Below are 17,234 nucleotides of genomic sequence, written 5' to 3'. Positions count from 1 at the left end.
GATGTGGCCATTTTTACCCTCCAGAAGATATCGTTTTCTATATTATTAATTATGTTTCTTTAACATTCGGTAACACTTAATTTAGGCCCGACATGTGAGCTCTAGATATAATCTCCCTAGCATTATTCCGTTTTTCACAGGGTCCGCTTACCTAACTGTTGACAATTGCAACATAAAAATACCTTTTAAAAAAAAGGTTATAAAAAATATTCATTCTTTACTATTTTTAAATTAATTTTGTATTCATCGAACTTCTCTTATTGTCGGACGTGTTTGTAACCTTTATAATTTCTACTAAAACCGAATTATATACGAAGTGGCAAAACAATCAGCGTTTCCTTTAATACAGTTTGCGAGTGGTGAAATAATCAGTCCACACACATTTTAACATGGTCCTTCGAAAGTGACCACTTCGTGTTCAAGAATTTTACCATCACACGACGATCACCGACAACGATCTAAGAGAGACGACGACATTATTTTATATACCATCAAGAGGATTGAGATACCTACCGTGCTGTTCAGTATATCGGGCCGGTCAACAACGTATCAAGAAGATTCTCATACAAGACAATCAAGACTTTTCTTTCAGCAATTTTATTTCAGCATTATAATATATTTCGACGCTACATATTGTTTTTGCAACATAACCGTGAGTCAACAATTTATATTACTCCGGTCAAGAACATCGTCGCATCATTTCATTCAAGATTTTCATTCAAGACAGCAAAAAAAATTTCAAGATTTCGCGCCGTTTTCGCTTCAAGAAACAAACGAAGATCGGCATACGTCACACGGAACGGAACAAAACGGTTTGACAAATATACTTCACGAACCTAGAAACCGCGCCAAAAGCACGACTTCGCGCGCGATCGTCCTTTTTTATTTTTTACTTTTTTTATTTGTCTGTGGTTTCATTCATGACGCATGCGCGTTTTGTTTGACGGACGTTGATGCGTGTTATCAATTGTTATCTTGTAAACTTTACTTGTAAAAAGTTCAAAAAGTGTAATTGTGCAGTGAAATGGCGGAGAAATCTCATTCTTCCAAGGGTTTAAAGGAGGCAGTGGCCTCGCGAGGTTACTTAAAAGGTACGCTCACTAGGTTATATCAATTTTGTATCAAAAAAGATGATGTGCTTAATACAGACATTGAAATTCTCGTTTCGAAACGTGAACGTTTAACTTCCACGTTTAAAGAGTATGAATCTCTCAATAAGTGCATCCTGGCTCTTAATCCTGATGACAACGAGGATTATACTGATACGGATAATAAATTCTATTACTGTATATGCACACTAGATCGTGAAATAAGGCGTCGTGAACCCCGCATAGAAAACCCGCCTCCGACCACTACAATGACTTCTCCAGCCACTCCACTGAGCAAAATTAATTTGCCACCAATAGAGCTTCCCACCTTCAGTGGTAAGTTTACTGATTATGTGCCCTTCATAAACTTGTATATGTCATTAATACACAATAACCCATCTCTGGATTGTGTACAAAAGTTGTACTATTTAAGATCATATGTAAAAAATGAGCCATTTGAAATGATTAAGAACTTGCCTTTGACCTCTGACAGTTATGAAAAAGCCTTAAATTTGTTAGATAAGCGTTTTAACAATAAGTTTAAAATTCTGAATGATCACATCCACACCATCTTGGATATCAAATCAGTGGTTAAGTCTACAGCTAGCTGCTTGAGAGAGTTTGTGGCTGTTGTCAGACAACACATAGCGGCCATTTCAAATCTTGATCCTAATGTAAAATACTGGGATGCTATAATATTGTGTATTCTGTCTCGAAAATTAGATACATATACTGCTCGGGCATACCAGCTCGATAGAGACATGGAGAAGGAGCCAACGCTGAACGACTTCCTGAGCTTCCTCGATCAAAGAGCTCTGGCGCTGGAAAATGCTGAGCCAGGGAATGCTCAGTACCGGTCACCGAATGCAAAGGTGGTAACACATGTTACCAAGGAGGAGCAAGCCTGTGTATACTGTGAGTATAACCACAAGTTATTTACTTGCAAAAAATTCAATTTACTTCCAGTCAATGAAAGTCTGAAATTTATTAACGACAAAAAGCTGTGCAACTTATGTCTGGGTGCGCATGCAGGAAAATGTAGGTATCACTTTCGCTGTTCAGTGTGCAAGAAGTCACATAATACTCTGCTACACTGTGACGAGAAGCCTATATCCGCCGCATCTCCTGTTACTTTGATGACAGGCAATTATAATAATGATGTTCTTCTTCCCACAGCAAAAGTAAAAGTCATTGCCCAAGATGGTACTGAGGTCCATCTTAGAGCCCTGCTGGATAGTGGCTCACAGCTATCATTCATCACCAGTGAAGCTGTACAACTGCTTGGATTTAAGCCAGCCCAAGTCGATACTAATGTCATAGGCATTACTAATGCTAAAAGCAATCTCAAATTCTGCCTGCCTTTAGATATACATTCAATGAATTTACCTTTTAAAACTATTGCAACATGCCACGTTGTTGATGCAATTACTTGCAAGCTGCCTCAGATTGAGTGGGATATGACAGGTTTCACAATTCCAGAGAACATTAAACTGGCAGACGACCAATTTAATGTGCCCGGTGACATACACCTCCTAATGGGCGCTGACATATTTTTTCAGATCCTGCTGCCGACGGAGTTACCCAGCAGCAGTCGAGCGACGCCGCATAGCGCGAGGCAACCCAGTCTCATCAACACTAAGTTCGGGTATATTATTGCAGGGAGTTTGCCACAAAGGAGTATCAACAAAGTCTGTAACAAGGTATCTTTAAAATGTATTGCTTGTGAAGCTGATGTTAATAACACATTAACTCAATTTTGGAAGACTGAAAGTGTCCCACAAATATTTAATGAAACAAATTCAGAACAAGAACTGACTGAACATATTTTTCAAAATACTGTGCAGTTAAAGGATAAACAGTTTGAAGTGGCCTTGCCTTTGAAGCTGCCTATCGGCGATATTAATGATACTTTAGGTGAATCCTTTCATTTTGCTTTAAAACGATTTTTGAATTTGGAGAAAAAATTACATAATAATCCCAATCTTTTCTCCGAGTATAAAAAGTTCATTGATGAATATATATCTCTAAACCATGGCCATTATGTAGACATTGAGCAGTATGACTTGAATAAAGATGCGGTGTATTTTTTACCCCATCATGCAGTAATTAAAGAAGGTAACAAAACAACAAAATTGCGAACAGTTTTCGATGGTTCAATGAAAACTAATAAGAAAGTTTCGCTTAATGACTTATTAATGAATGGGCCAATTGTTCAGAGGGACTTGTTCGATATTTTATTATTATTTCGTCTTGGTAATTATACTATTACGACGGATATAAAGCGCATGTTTAGAAATATAAAGGTGAGCCCTGAATACACTTCTCTTCAAAATATTTTATGGAGAGACGATCCTAATGATAGTGTCAGGTGCATTAGGTTAGATACAGTTACGTATGGCTTAAAAAGCTCGAGCTATCTAGCTACTCGCTGTCTCGACGAGCTTGCGAGGCTTCATGAACGCGATCTGCCATTGGCATCGTTCATATTGAAAAATTGTACATATGTCGATGACGTATTATACTCTGATAACGACTTAGAAAATATTTTAGAAGCAAAATCGCAACTGCGCGACCTTCTTAACCATGGAAGTTTTCAAACTCACAAATGGTCTTCCAATGATACGCGGATATTAACTGATATTCCCACCTCTGATCAGCACTTTGACGACTTAGAATTGCAGGAAGACGATTGTAGTTTGAAGGCTTTAGGTGTTTGTTTAGTCATGAAAAGCGATCAGTTTAAAATTTCATGCCCCGAGCCGTTCGATCAGAGCAAGGTGACAAAAAGGAACATTCTAAGCTATATAGGAAAGTTTTACGATCCCATGGGTTTCGTCAGCCCCATCATCGTACAGGCTAAAGTAATAATGCAAAGACTATGGGCAGTCAATACTGACTGGGATGCTACAGTCCCCGATGACATTAAGAGGGATTGGTTAGAGTTTGTTTCGAGTCTGGCGGCCATGGAGCCAATATTGATAGATAGAAACTTATATATAACAGAGTCAGATACCATCGAGCTTATCGGTTTCTCAGACGCGTCCAGCTTGACAGCATATGGTTGCTGCGTGTACTTACGAGTCACTAACGCTTCAGGTAATGTGAGATTGCATTTACTCTGTTCAAAGTCCAGAATAAATCCACTTCGTGATACTAACATGACAGTGCCGCGCTTGGAACTTAACGCTGCCTTGCTGCTTTCTAAATTAATAAGGAAAGTCTACGACACGCTTACATTGAAGCTGAAAATAAAACAAGTGTATTTATTCTCGGACTCGCAGATTGTCCTTGCTTGGCTTAATACCGAGTTCACACAACTCCAAGCATATGTTGCGAACAGAGTAAAGGTAATACGTCAGCATACTGCTGCTCATAAATGGCTATACATAAATACTAAGGATAACCCCGCTGATTACATCAGCAGAGGAGTAAGTCCTGAAGAGCTCGGCTGTTGTGCAATGTGGTGGCATGGGCCTGAATGTCTGCATGATAGTAAGTACGATTTTCATTACAATGTAGACTTACCAGCAGTCTTGCCCGACGCCAAAACGCCCGCAGCATTTTCCAGCAACCAGGTATCATCTACCCAAGGTAGTATTTTTGAGCATTTACTAAAATATTCTAGCATCCACAAAATGACGCGAATACTTACATACGTCTTACGGTTTTGCAATAATGTTAATTCTAGTAAAACTAGCATTGTATATAAATATTTATCAAGCGCTGAATTGAGTAACGCTTTAATGTTGATTATAAAAAATGATCAACAAACTCATTTCAAACACGAAATAGAGTGTTTGCATAAAAAATGTATGGTAAAAGGTTCTTTACAGGGCTTGCATCCTTATATTGATAACGAGGGGCTCTTACGAGTAGGCGGTAGGCTGCACAATGCAGACATATCTTACTCGCAAAAACATCCTATAATCTTACCCAAATCCTCTCAAGTCACTAGTTTGATTATAAGAAGTGAGCATGAAAGGCTTTTACATGCTGGTCCTAAACTATTGTTAGCTAATCTCCATCAGAGATATTGGATTGTGAATGGGCTTGTAGAAGTTAAGAAAATAACACAAAAATGTATGATTTGTTTTAGACAGAAGGCTACCGCGTCGCAACAGCTGATGGGGTCCTTGCCTACTGGGAGAGTGACAGCAACCTCACGTGCCTTCGAGAGGGTCGGAGTAGATTACGCTGGGCCTTTAAACATAAAACTTTCACGCGTGAGACGATCCGTTATAGGTAAAGGTTATATCTGCGTTTTTGTATGCTTCACTACGAAGGCTATACACCTCGAGTTAGCATCAGATCTAACCACAGAAACCTATCTCGCGTGCTTGAAACGATTGGTTTCTAGAAGAGGATTACCCAAAGAAATCTACTCTGACAATGCTGCCACTTTCAGGTGTGCGAGGAACCAGTTAGTTGAGCTCTATAATCTGCAGTCATCACAAAGACACCAGGCTCAGGTTTATGAATTTGCTGCCCAAAGGGCCATAGATTTCCATTTCATTCCTGCGTATTCGCCTACCTTTGGTGGTCTTTGGGAGGCTGCGGTGAAGAGTACCAAGTACCATTTAAAAAGGGTACTTCAAAATAATGTATTAACTTATGAACAGCTTAACACTGTTCTTACTGAGATTGAATGTATACTTAATTCTAGGCCTCTAATGCCATTGTCAACTTCAGATGTAAATGATTACACTTATTTGACACCTGGTCACTTTCTAATTGGAAATGCTCTCACTATGTATCCTGAAAAAGACATTAATAACATTCCAATTAATAGATTAAAGTTTTGGCAACAATGTATACAGATAAAACAATCATTCTGGAAATTGTGGCATAAACAGTATTTGAATGTTCTCCAGAACCGCCCTAAGTGGCGCATTGAGCAGTCTGACATTAAAGTCGGTACCCTAGTCCTACTGAAAGAGGACAATACCCCCTCTGCCACATGGCCTATGGCCCGAGTTACTAATGTCTTTCCTGGAAAGGACAATAAAATTAGAACTGTAGAAGTAACTACCTCAAATGGGAAAAAACATACCCGTGCTATTAATAAGGTGTGTATATTGCCTATTAGCGATTAATATTATTTTATTTTTACTTTTTTTCTAAGGTTAAAATTATACCTATCTTTTTTTTAAGTGGAGTATGTAAACTTAATGTTTAAATTCATTTTTTTTAATTCATTTATAAAAACTCATAAGTAAAATTATTTGAGATAAGTTTCTTATGTGCACTCTCAATTGTAAGCTTTCATTAGTGTTGTATTATGAATTGTATAATGTTTAAAAGTTGATGCACTTTCTTTCATTTTGTGATAAATTTTATACATTAACTTTCATGTTTAGATTTTTGACACTGTTACAGTAATTATTGTTAAAGTTGACATGCTTTCGTACAATATTTCATATTGTGAGTCTGTTGTATATGTTTAAAGTTCATGTGCTTTCATCCAGTTTAGGTTGATGTATAGAAATTGTATAAGTTTAAGTTTTGATAACTTTACTTCTCGAGGCGCAGCATGTTGACAATTGCAACATAAAAATACCTTTTAAAAAAAAGGTTATAAAAAATATTCATTCTTTACTATTTTTAAATTAATTTTGTATTCATCGAACTTCTCTTATTGTCGGACGTGTTTGTAACCTTTATAATTTCTACTAAAACCGAATTATATACGAAGTGGCAAAACAATCAGCGTTTCCTTTAATACAGTTTGCGAGTGGTGAAATAATCAGTCCACACACATTTTAACACTAACCTGAAGATTTGACAGGTCCGGTTTTTTACAGAAGCGACTGCCTGTCTGACCTTCCAACCCGCGAATGGCAACCCGAAAATGCACTTTCCTTCACCGCTGAGCAGTGATAATTATTTATGATCCAAACATGAATTCTATTGTTTTGGAATTCATTCCACAATCATTGGTTTAGGCCTGTTATCTGCTAGATATAACTTCAAAAAAAAAAAAACAATTTTTGATTTTCGTATGGAACGGCCCTAAATTATACTTATGGCCAATTTAAATCGAAAATTACTCTTAGAACGATGGTAATTAGGACAGCGACTTACAGCAAAAGGCAATAAATCATGAATTAAAATAACTGTGAAGTTGGGCCGTCGAAGGTTTCCTGTTAGAAACCAATAAATTACACACCGCCACCACTGCAGTGGCCTTGGTGCTTCGTAATTATTGTACGGGTTAAATAGTGGTACCTGGTATGGTTGAAAGAGTATCTAGTCTATGCTAGATGTCGAGAGTTCGATCCGTGCTAGGAATCAATTATTTATAAGTATTATTTTCTTATTAAGGCTTCCTTCCTGGAGCCAGGAGAGGGGAGGGGGAGCCATTAAAATTTTTACATTGTGTCTGGACGAGATCTGCTTTTTTTTGACTTGACTTATTGTAGATTTGCCGCAGATGGCATTAACTACTTGGCCAGATAAAAGGGGAGCGCTGAGGACTCTCACCCGGTACAAAATGTAATACAACAGGCCTGAGGGGCGCGAACCTCGGCTCAGGTCGTCGTTTCAGAGGAAGAATATTTTTTGAAAGAATTAATCGAATTTTTTGAAAGGAAATCGACGACCACGCCGCGGGGGTCGGTATCGGGGTTCTGAAGTGTTTGGTGTCGTGAGCTGATTAGCCGCCTCTATGGCTAGAGTAATCGGGTCGTCGGGATCGTATATTACGTCCTTCGGGTCGAGATCTGCGTCCCAGCATTCGAAAGATTAATAATGCAATACCTCAAGAATTCTCACTTATATGGGGGTTAGAGAGTCATCTATACTTATAATAAATCTGTAGAGAGGTCAATTCTGTACATTAAATATTTTTTCAAAATAACTATCAGGGGGTGATAAGTGATCGATACTGATGCCAAAAATGCAATCAGTAAAATTTTTGTCTGTCTGTCTGTCTGTCTGTCTGTCTGTCTGTCTGTATGTTCCTTATAGAAACAAAAACTACTGGACGGATTTTAATGAAACTTGGTACAATTATTCTTCACACTCCTGGACAGGTCATAGTATACTTTTCATCACGCTACAATCAATAGGAGCAGAGTAGTGAAGGGAAATCCTTTTGTATGAAAAATCTAAACCACTCAAGTTAGACGTTTGAAATTTGGCATGCAGGTACCTTAGATACCGTAGAGGTGCACTAAGAAAGGAATTCCCGAAATTCCTACGGGAACGGGAATTAGCGGGAAAATCCTTTTGTATGAAAAATCTAAACCACTCAAGTTAGACTTTTGAAATTTGGCATGCAGGTACCTTAGATAACGTAGAGGTGCACTAAGAAAGGAATTCCCGAAATTCCCACGGGAACGGGAATTAGCGGAAAAATATTTTTGTATGAAAAATCTAAACCATTCAAGTTAGATGTTTGAAATTTGTCATGCAGGTACCTTAGATACCGTAGAGGTGTACTAAGAAAGGAATTCCCGAAATTCCCACGGGAACGGGAATTAGCGGGAAAATCCTTTTGTATGAAAAATCTAAACCACTCAAGTTAGACATTTGAAATTTAGCATGCAGATACCTTAGGTACCGTGGAGGTGCACTAAGAAAGGAATTCCCGAAATTCTCACGAGAACGGGAATTAGCGGGAAAATCCTTTTGTATGAAAAATCTAAACCACTCAAGTTAAACGTTTGAAATTTGGCATGCAGGTACCTTAGATAACGTAAAGGTGCACTAAGAAAGGAATTCCCGAAATTCCCACGGGAACGGGAATTAGCGGAAAAATCCTTTTGTATGAAAAATCTAAACCATTCAAGTTAGATGTTTGAAATTTGTCATGCAGGTACCTTAGATACCGTAGAGGTGTACTAAGAAAGGAATTCCCGAAATTCCCACGGGAACGGGAATTAGCTGGAAAATCCTTTTGTATGAAAAATCTAAACCACTCAAGTTAGACGTTTGAAATTTGGCATGCAGGTACCATAGGTACCATAGAGGTGCACTAAGAAAGGAATTCCCAAAATTCTCACGGGAACGGGAATTAGCGGGAAATACCTTTTGTATGAAAAATCTAAACCACTCAAGTTAGACGTTTGAAGCATGCAGATACCTTAGGTACCGTGGAGGTGCACTAAGAAAGGAATTCCCGAAATTCTCACGAGAACGGGAATTAGCGGGAAAATCCTTTTGTATGAAAAATCTAAACCACTCAAGTTAGACGTTTGAAATTTGTCATGCAGGTACCTTAGGTACCGTGGAGGTGCACTAAGAAAGAAATTCCCGAAATTCCCACGGGAACGGGAATTAACGGGAAAATCCTTTTGTATGAAAAATCTAAACCATTCAAGTAAGATGTTTAAAATTTGGCACGCAGGTACCTTAGACACCGTAGAGGTGTACTAAGAAAGGAATTCCCGAAATTCCCACGGGAACGGGAATTAGCGGGAAAATCCTTTTGTATGAAAAATCTAAACCACTCAAGTTAGACGTTTGAAATTTGGCATGCAGGTACTTTAGTAAACTTAAAGCTTAGTTGCAACAGGATATTACAAAATTCCTACGGGAACGGTAGTTAGCGGGAAAAAACATTTGTATGAAAAAATCAAATCTAAATAAAAGGAGAAACTGAGTGACTCAGTGACTGACATATCAACGCATAGCCTGAACGGCTAAATGTAGGCATTTGAAATTTGGAAGGGACATAGCTTAGGTACCGTAGAGGTGCACTAAGAAAGGAATTCCCGGAATTCCCACGGGAACGGAAATTAGCGGGAAAATCCTTTTGTATGAAAAATCTAAACCGCTTAAGTTAGCCGCTTGAAATTTGGCATGCAGGTACCTTAGTTAACTTAAACCTTAGTTGCAACAGGATATTGCAAAATTCCCACGGAAACGGGAGTTAGCGGGAAAAAAACATTTGTATGAAAAAATCGAAACCGCGTAAGATAGATGTTTTCAATTCAATTCAATTAAATTATTTATTGCTTTCCATGTAGTACAATGGGGTGTTACATAGGCATAGGAACTAAAACATGGACCCTGTAGGGCACAGCAACGTTGAAGGGAAGAGAGGAAGTGTGTATTAAAATTAAAACTCAATGAACAATCAATTAAAAAAAAATCAATTCAATCAATTGATTCAATCTAGCATGCATGCATACCTTAGTAAATATAAAGTTTATTTTTGGCTGTATTTTGAAAAATGGGAGTTATTGGGAAAAAAATTGTATGAAAAAATCTAAACTGCATAAGTTAGATGCTTGAAATTTGATATGCACTCCCACACACACAAAGATCTCTCTCTTATATAACACGCCACGCGGACGAAGTCGCGGGCAAAAGCTAGTCAATAATAAATGGGTAGTTCTTCGGACGCCGGATGTCGGTGTTATTACCGTAAACACAAAAATATCTTAGAATATTTTGTCTTCTTGCAAATATTCAGTTAGAACTTATGTAAGGATATTTTTGCGTTAACAGAACAACGTACAAACAAACAAATTGGAGATGTCCTTAGAAAAGGTTTAGTACGATCTACTCTGAACCGGCGTGCGTGTATAAAACGATTGATGAATGTGGAGGAAGCAAGAGAAGTGTATCAGGATCGAAGCAAATAGAATTCCATAGTCTCTGCTTACCTCGGTAGGAAATAGGCGTGAGTTTATGTATGTATGTAACAGTAATGCGATTGACTTCCGGTGTTTGAAGGTCTACCCAATGCAACTTTCTTTCTTTCTATATATTTAATTTCATGATTAATTATTAAAAAATATTTTAGGTTGTTTCATGAAGCAAAAAACAAGCCATACAACATTTCATTTTGTATTTTGTACACTATTTGGAAGGTGTTTAAACAAACTTACATGATCCTCACAATATCTAAGTAAGTAAAGCTCTCAACTGTCACAATATTCCATGCAAAACATGTTCGTTATATCCACAACATGTAGAAACTTTGTCGAAACATTTTCTATTTTAGCTCATTACGGTATTCCATGGAACACGACTGTGGTGTAAACACAACGGTTACTCCAAGGCACGTTTGCTAACGGTGTGAGCGATAATTAGAATTTTAGATACAAACTCAAGAATATTTATTCGATATAATCACTACATAGTATAAAACAAAGTCGCTTTTTCTGTCCCTATATCCCTATGTACGCTTAAATCTTTAAAACTACGCAACGGACTTTGATGTGGTTTTTTAAATAGTTAAAGTGATTTAAGAGGAAGGTTTATATGTATAATAACATCCATTAAGTAGTGGAGAACTACTGTTATTTTTGAGGTTTTTAATGTGATGTCGTAAATAATTTCATTTTTTCCTCAGCATTGCACCCGAGCGAAGTCGGGGCGGGTCGCTAGTTATTAATAAATTGTTGTTATTGTCGAAATCACTGTGAGACTGTTCTTTGTTTGGTAATGACATTACTGGCTTTAATCACCTGATTATCCGAAAAAGTAAGATGATTCCGCGCTTCGGAGTGCAAGTTAAGCTATTGGTCCCGGCTATCAACTGGAGCGTGGTGGTGTATGCTCCATATCCCCTCCGGTTGACTGTGCCCAGCAGCGGGACGTAATATGCAGGTTATTTATGTTATATGTGTAATTATTAATAATAATTTATCAAAGGATCACTGTTTTATCTTGACATTTTATATTTTTTCTTTGACCCGCTCAAATACCCTATTATAGTAATCTTTCTCACTCACTCTTAGTATGTAGCGCGTAGATTGGGTATAATTGGGTAGTTTCCTAGGTCAAAGATAAATTACGAAATTCTGATTACTAAATAAAGACAAATCTGCAAGCGACAAAAAACATTTTCTTTTTTCTATTTAACTCATTCATAAATGTTAATCAAGATAAATGTAGGTAATAATAAGTGCGACGTTTTGTCACGTTTTTCTATGACGTCACGGGTTGCTTTTACATTGTAATTTCGTGTTTTGACGTTTAGTAAAAAGTAACTGATTTGACTAGTTGATAGGTTCCACAATTTTATAGCATTTTAGATTATCTGTTTCCGCACTCAAGAAATCAGCAATGTTTTTGAAGAAATCTGAAATTATAAAAAATATATAATGCTTACGGAGTGTATCTTTAGCGGTCTTTTGTCTCGCTCTTTAACATAGTTTATTAATTAATCTTTGTTTTCCGTTTCAGTTCGACGAGTTCGTGCGCTCGCTGCAGGTGGACCCTCACTCCCCCCTCTTCAGGCTCGTCACAGACGGACAGCCCCCGTTAAGGTGCCACTTTCATATAACTTATTAACTACTAGCATAGACTAAGGAATACTACATCAGTAAGTAGTAACCGGGACCAACGGCTTAACGTGTCGTAGCTTACTTTCTAACAATCGAGTGATCAGCCTGCTACGTCCCAACCAAACCAGGCCTCATAACGTCATTTTTTGTGAAATGTCCTCACCGGGTTTCGAACCCTGATCTTCAGCTCAACGCTCTAACACTGGACCACGGCGGCCGTTTTGTCGTAGAATAAGGAATAATACTACGTATAGAACGGCAACTCTCCGCTCCCCACCAGCGGCTGAGTTAGGTTTACCTCACCCCGCTCTGTCTTAGTTTAGTCTTCAATCATATGGCGTCAGAAGTCACAAACACAGATGCGCGTGTACGATAACGTTAATGTGTAGTGTCTGTGTAAAACGAGGTTTTTTGTATGAAGTGTCCAGGGTGTGCTACTAGGTAATAAGAGCAGAAGTATCGCCATTCTTCTATTGTGTGGGTTGTGAGGTGGATTACCAACCCCGTCAACCCTGGTGTGAGGGTTACTATTGAACCGCCAAAGGCCCCTGACATGGCTCAGTAACGACTACTAACTTGTATCAGTAAGTAGTAACCGGGGCCAACGGCTTAACGTGCCATCAAACAGAGTATCGCCATCAAATCATGTAAGCGCTTCACAAATGTGATTTTTCAAAAATGCACTTACGTGGTTTTCAGTTTTTTTTTTACTTATTGTAGATTTGCAGCAAATGGCATTAACTACTTGGGAGCGCGCTGAGGGCTCTTCCTCGGTACAAAATTTAACACAACAGGCCTGAGGGTACCCAGTTGGACGCGAACTTCGGCTTAGGGCGTCGTCTGAGAGGAAGAATATTTGAAAGATTTTATCCACCCTAGTGGGTCGATAGCGATAAGCGCTGAATGAACGATGTCCTTCGACAAAAATAATACAAGCATAATTTACATAAAGCACGGTACTGCACTATCTAATCGTATCTATATCAGTCACAAAATAGAGAGGAAGTGGCCTTGAATATCATAAATATATAATAAAAAAAAAACGTATAATTTCTATAGACATTCAAATTGGGATCATTCTGTGACCTCTGCACGGGAAATGGACTATTGTTGGTTTTATTTAATATTTATTACGAAACGTTCACAATCGGAAGCGATCCGACGGCGATAATAGTTTTCAACTTTTTCCCACGATGCAAAACGCGCGTTTAATTGTTTCTACATAATTTATCTTGATAGATATCACATAAGCTCTCGACTATACCCCGATGGCTACCCCAGAGGTACGATACGCTGCAAAAGCCCAACCAGTTTCTTGCAAAGTAATAAATTGACTGGTTGCACTTAAGCCATACACATTTTTTTTTGTTTTGGTTTTCCCCGAAGGGTAAGGCAAAGGGAACTATGCCCATACAGCCATATCTTACGTATTTTTTCTTGATGATTAATGAAATGATGAAAGGTGATGATGATGAAACCTAAGCCCCCACCCTCGGAGTAGACTCCTACTCCGAACCCCAAACGAATTAACTCAAAAGTCCGCATAAACTTTCGAGTTATGAAGCGGCTTCCTGGCACGAAGCGAAAATAGGCAGATACACTTTGTTTATTGAATACTCCTATATAATAACACTCGCGAATGTCTTCCGACTAACTTAATGCGATCATTAACCACAAAACACCACTTCGTATTAATTATTTAGATTATTCAATGAAGAAAGCAACTGTCCCGTTCCCGTTTCCCGCCAAAAAGCCTTAAGCCATACACAACAAACCAAACAAACCACAGACAAACCATTCCTGGTTTAGCGATGCTATGCGTCAAAACTGTATACTCAAAGTTTATCAAATAAATAAATTAAAAAAAAGACCTCCTTGATACATGTCGTTTCTGTAATAGACCAAAAACACCTATAAAACCATCAATTTTAAAATTATGACAACTAATGGTTCATAATTTCACCACTGTTTACAAATAATTCACTAGGCTTAGTGACTGCACTTTTGATCTTTGATTGTATATCCATCATAAAATGATCTAAGTACCCACACCTCACCGAGATTTATCTTAGACCAACGTGATAGGTGGTGAGCCGTATCGCCGTTTATAACGATTGAGCCGACTGTGTTAGCGAAAACTAACACGGGAAGTTAACACTTAAAATAAATTAATAACTCATTGGTCAGTCCGGTACTGGGGTTCGAACTCGCCGTTTGAGTTGCACTGCAAGACGGTGTACGGTCACGAGCATTAATATGTATACACTTTAGTACCATGTCACATTAACTTTTTTGACAAATTGAACTGTAAGTCTCACTAAATGTCAAACACTTTAGTGCGACAGAGTTCTAAAGTGGGTACATTATATTGCTCATGACTGTACCACAGGACAACAGTGTCTTGATAGATATTTTTCTGATAAAAAAATATACAGTCTTCTTCTTATCGTGTGGGTTGTGAGGTGGAATACCAGCCTCACCAACCCTGGTGGCAGGGTTATGATTGAGCCGCCATAGGCCTCACATGGCTCATATAACGACTACGTACTTACCAGTAAGTAATAACCGGGACCAACGGCTTAACGTGCCTTCGGAATCTTACTAATACTTTCGGACAATCAGGTGATCAGCCTGTAACGTCCTAACCAAACTATGGATCACAAAGTGATTTTTGTGATTTGCACAACGCTCAACCACTGGGAGGCCGTCACATCAGCACTAATCTGTAGTTATTTACTTTTTACGCTTATCTGCTTCATACTTTGAGCTTTACTACTATCTAATTTTAAATAAACATGGTCTAGTTTCAAACGTATCTTATCTAGTGATCAGCTCAGTATATGACGATATTTGCCTGTTGTTATGTTAATAGTGACACGTATAACCTACCCCAACAAAGGATTGCTGTTTTAAACGTGCAGGCGTTGTGTTGTATTTGTGTGTTATCGATTAGCGTTGTTATCTACTGTATTCAACTAAACTTGTGATTATTTTTCACTTTGCCACGGAAAATTGTACTTATGATATTTAGTTCTTGCCATAGATACTGGTAGATACTGGGTCATCGAAAAAATATAAAATGCTAGTCTAGAAATAGAAGCTAGTCTAAGATGATTAAATATCAACTTAATTTTTCATTTATATTTACTTACGAAATTTATTTATGTATAACGTAATAATGAGTACGACGTTTTTGACCACGCTTATTGATGACGTCATCGTGTTATCGTAAAACACAGTATGAACGGGCCGTTTGTATTCAGTTTCAGTTTAAAGATATTTATTTCTTAATAACGACAGTTACAATGTCTTTTACTTAAGAAACAAGCGGTAGGTAAATTAGATTTTTTAGTTCGCTTACACTATGAGTATGTAGGTATGCATTTGCGTTTGATAGGTAAGTACAATTTTTAGAAACATCTGTTACCACAGTAAATATCAATAAAAACAAAAACACATTAAACTCACTTTTCCAGAATATAACTAGCTAATTTCGCCTTAAATGACTCAAAAGACTCAATACTTTTAATATTCGCAGGTAGGTTATTGTAAAGTTGCACTCCCTGGTAAGTAAGCGTAGTTTTACCGATGTTTGTACGTGTCTTGGGCAGTACGAGGTAGCTGGCTCGACGGGTTCTATATCTGTGTGCGTGTCTTTGTTGTGTAAATGATATGGATGTATGAATGGATTTGTTGATGATTTTGCGGATTAGTATGCAAGTATTGTAGACGTAAAGCTTGTGTATGTTCATGAGGCCCGTTTTTTCGTATACTAGGTTACTAGAGGTTAGGTAAGGAAAGTGAAAAAGCAATTTGATTATTTTATTTTGTGCTCTTTGTAACTCATTTAATATGGTTTTACTTGCGCTGCCCCAAATTTCTATCAGGTAAATTAAGTGTGATTTTACGAGTGAATTATAGATGGTCATACGAATTGATTTTGGGATGCAACGCACAATACCGCGTAAAGAACTCATCAACGAAGTCAATTTTGTCTTTAGATGATTAATGTGTATTTTCCAAGATAACTGATTATCTATTCTAAGTCCTAAATATTTTTCATTTGTCTTTAATTGAATTGGAATTTCGTTTATTTTAAGTGGTGTATAAGGAGGGACAATTTTGTTTTTTGCTTTGAAAATTATATGAGACGTCTTTGCTATGTTTATAGTCAAGAGATTGCATTGCAACCAGTTATGAAGTACATCGAGGTCCCTCTGCGCTTTTGATATTATATCATGTATTGACGATCCAAAATAAAATAGACAAGTATCATCCGCGTATAAGGTTATGTGGCCGCGTAAGTTTAAGTTTTGGACACTATTGATGTATATCAAAAATAATATAGGCCCGAGTATGGATCCTTGTGGGACACCGAATGATATTGGGAGAGCCTCACTCGTATGATGGCCAATTTTAACCACTTGACATCTATTTGCCAGATATGATTTTAAAATTTTCAAGGCAGCACCGTTGATACCTATCGATTCCAGTTTTAGTAGTAATAATTCATGACTAACCGTATCAAAAGCCTTTTTAAGATCAATAAATACGCCTAGAACTATATTTTTTTTATCAATATTGTATTTTACTTTAGTAACCAAATCAATTGTAGCTGCTAATGTGTTACTTTTTGGTCTAAACCCAAATTGACGTTCCGAAAGAAATTTTATAGAATCTAAGTATGCTTCAAGTCGTCGATATATTACCCTTTCCAAGATTTTAGAAATTACAGGTAACACGGATATCGGTCGATAATTGCCAGGTTCAGTTTTAGAGCCCGATTTGTGAATGGGACTGACTTTCGCAACTTTTAACGAATCTGGAAAATGACCTTTTATCATGAGTTTATTGAAACACTCAGACAACGGACTTACTAATAGTGTTTTTATACATTTTATAGCTT

The 17,234-nt window shown here is 37.6% G+C and overlaps 2 protein-coding genes across 4 annotated transcripts in view; both read left to right on the top strand.

Annotated features, from left to right (window-relative positions):
* LOC126376508 (RNA-binding protein fusilli) overlaps positions 1-17,234 on the top strand; it is a 107,015-nt gene that overhangs the window by 47,593 nt on the left and 42,188 nt on the right. For both annotated transcript variants that reach the window (XM_050023947.1, XM_050023946.1), the window contains exon 3: positions 12,228-12,310. In XM_050023947.1, coding sequence (XP_049879904.1) covers positions 12,228-12,310 — 83 coding nt within the window. The remainder of the gene's footprint in view (positions 1-12,227; positions 12,311-17,234) is intronic.
* On the top strand, positions 154-6,791 carry LOC126376727 (uncharacterized). 2 transcript variants are annotated; one of them, XM_050024287.1, is made up of 4 exons: positions 154-1,091; positions 1,302-1,424; positions 1,812-2,003; positions 2,648-6,791. In XM_050024287.1, the coding sequence occupies exons 1-4, from the start codon at positions 1,025-1,027 to the stop codon at positions 2,695-2,697; spliced, it is 432 nt and encodes a 143-aa protein (XP_049880244.1). In that variant the 5' UTR covers positions 154-1,024; the 3' UTR covers positions 2,698-6,791. The 2 variants fall into 2 exon arrangements, with proteins under 2 accessions (XP_049880244.1, XP_049880245.1); XM_050024288.1 differs by lacking the exon at positions 1,302-1,424.

This window comes from Pectinophora gossypiella, chromosome 21 (genome assembly GCF_024362695.1).
Source record: "Pectinophora gossypiella chromosome 21, ilPecGoss1.1, whole genome shotgun sequence".
Taxonomy (NCBI): domain Eukaryota; kingdom Metazoa; phylum Arthropoda; class Insecta; order Lepidoptera; family Gelechiidae; genus Pectinophora; species Pectinophora gossypiella.
Note: the sequence above shows the minus strand (reverse complement) of the source record. Positions and strands in the feature narration are given on the sequence as shown.

What these genes read in the sequence shown, in the direction of transcription:
- LOC126376727 (XM_050024287.1), top strand. Translation starts at nt 1,025, where the DNA reads ATGGCGGAGAAATCTCATTCTTCCAAGGGTTTAAAGGAGGCAGTGGCC. An exon ending in CTCGCGAGGTTACTTAAAAG is followed by an intron (nt 1,092 to 1,301) that starts GTACGCTCACTA and finishes TATGCACACTAG; the next exon opens with ATCGTGAAATAAGGCGTCGT. An exon ending in AGAGCTTCCCACCTTCAGTG is followed by an intron (nt 1,425 to 1,811) that starts GTAAGTTTACTG and finishes CTCGAAAATTAG; the next exon opens with ATACATATACTGCTCGGGCA.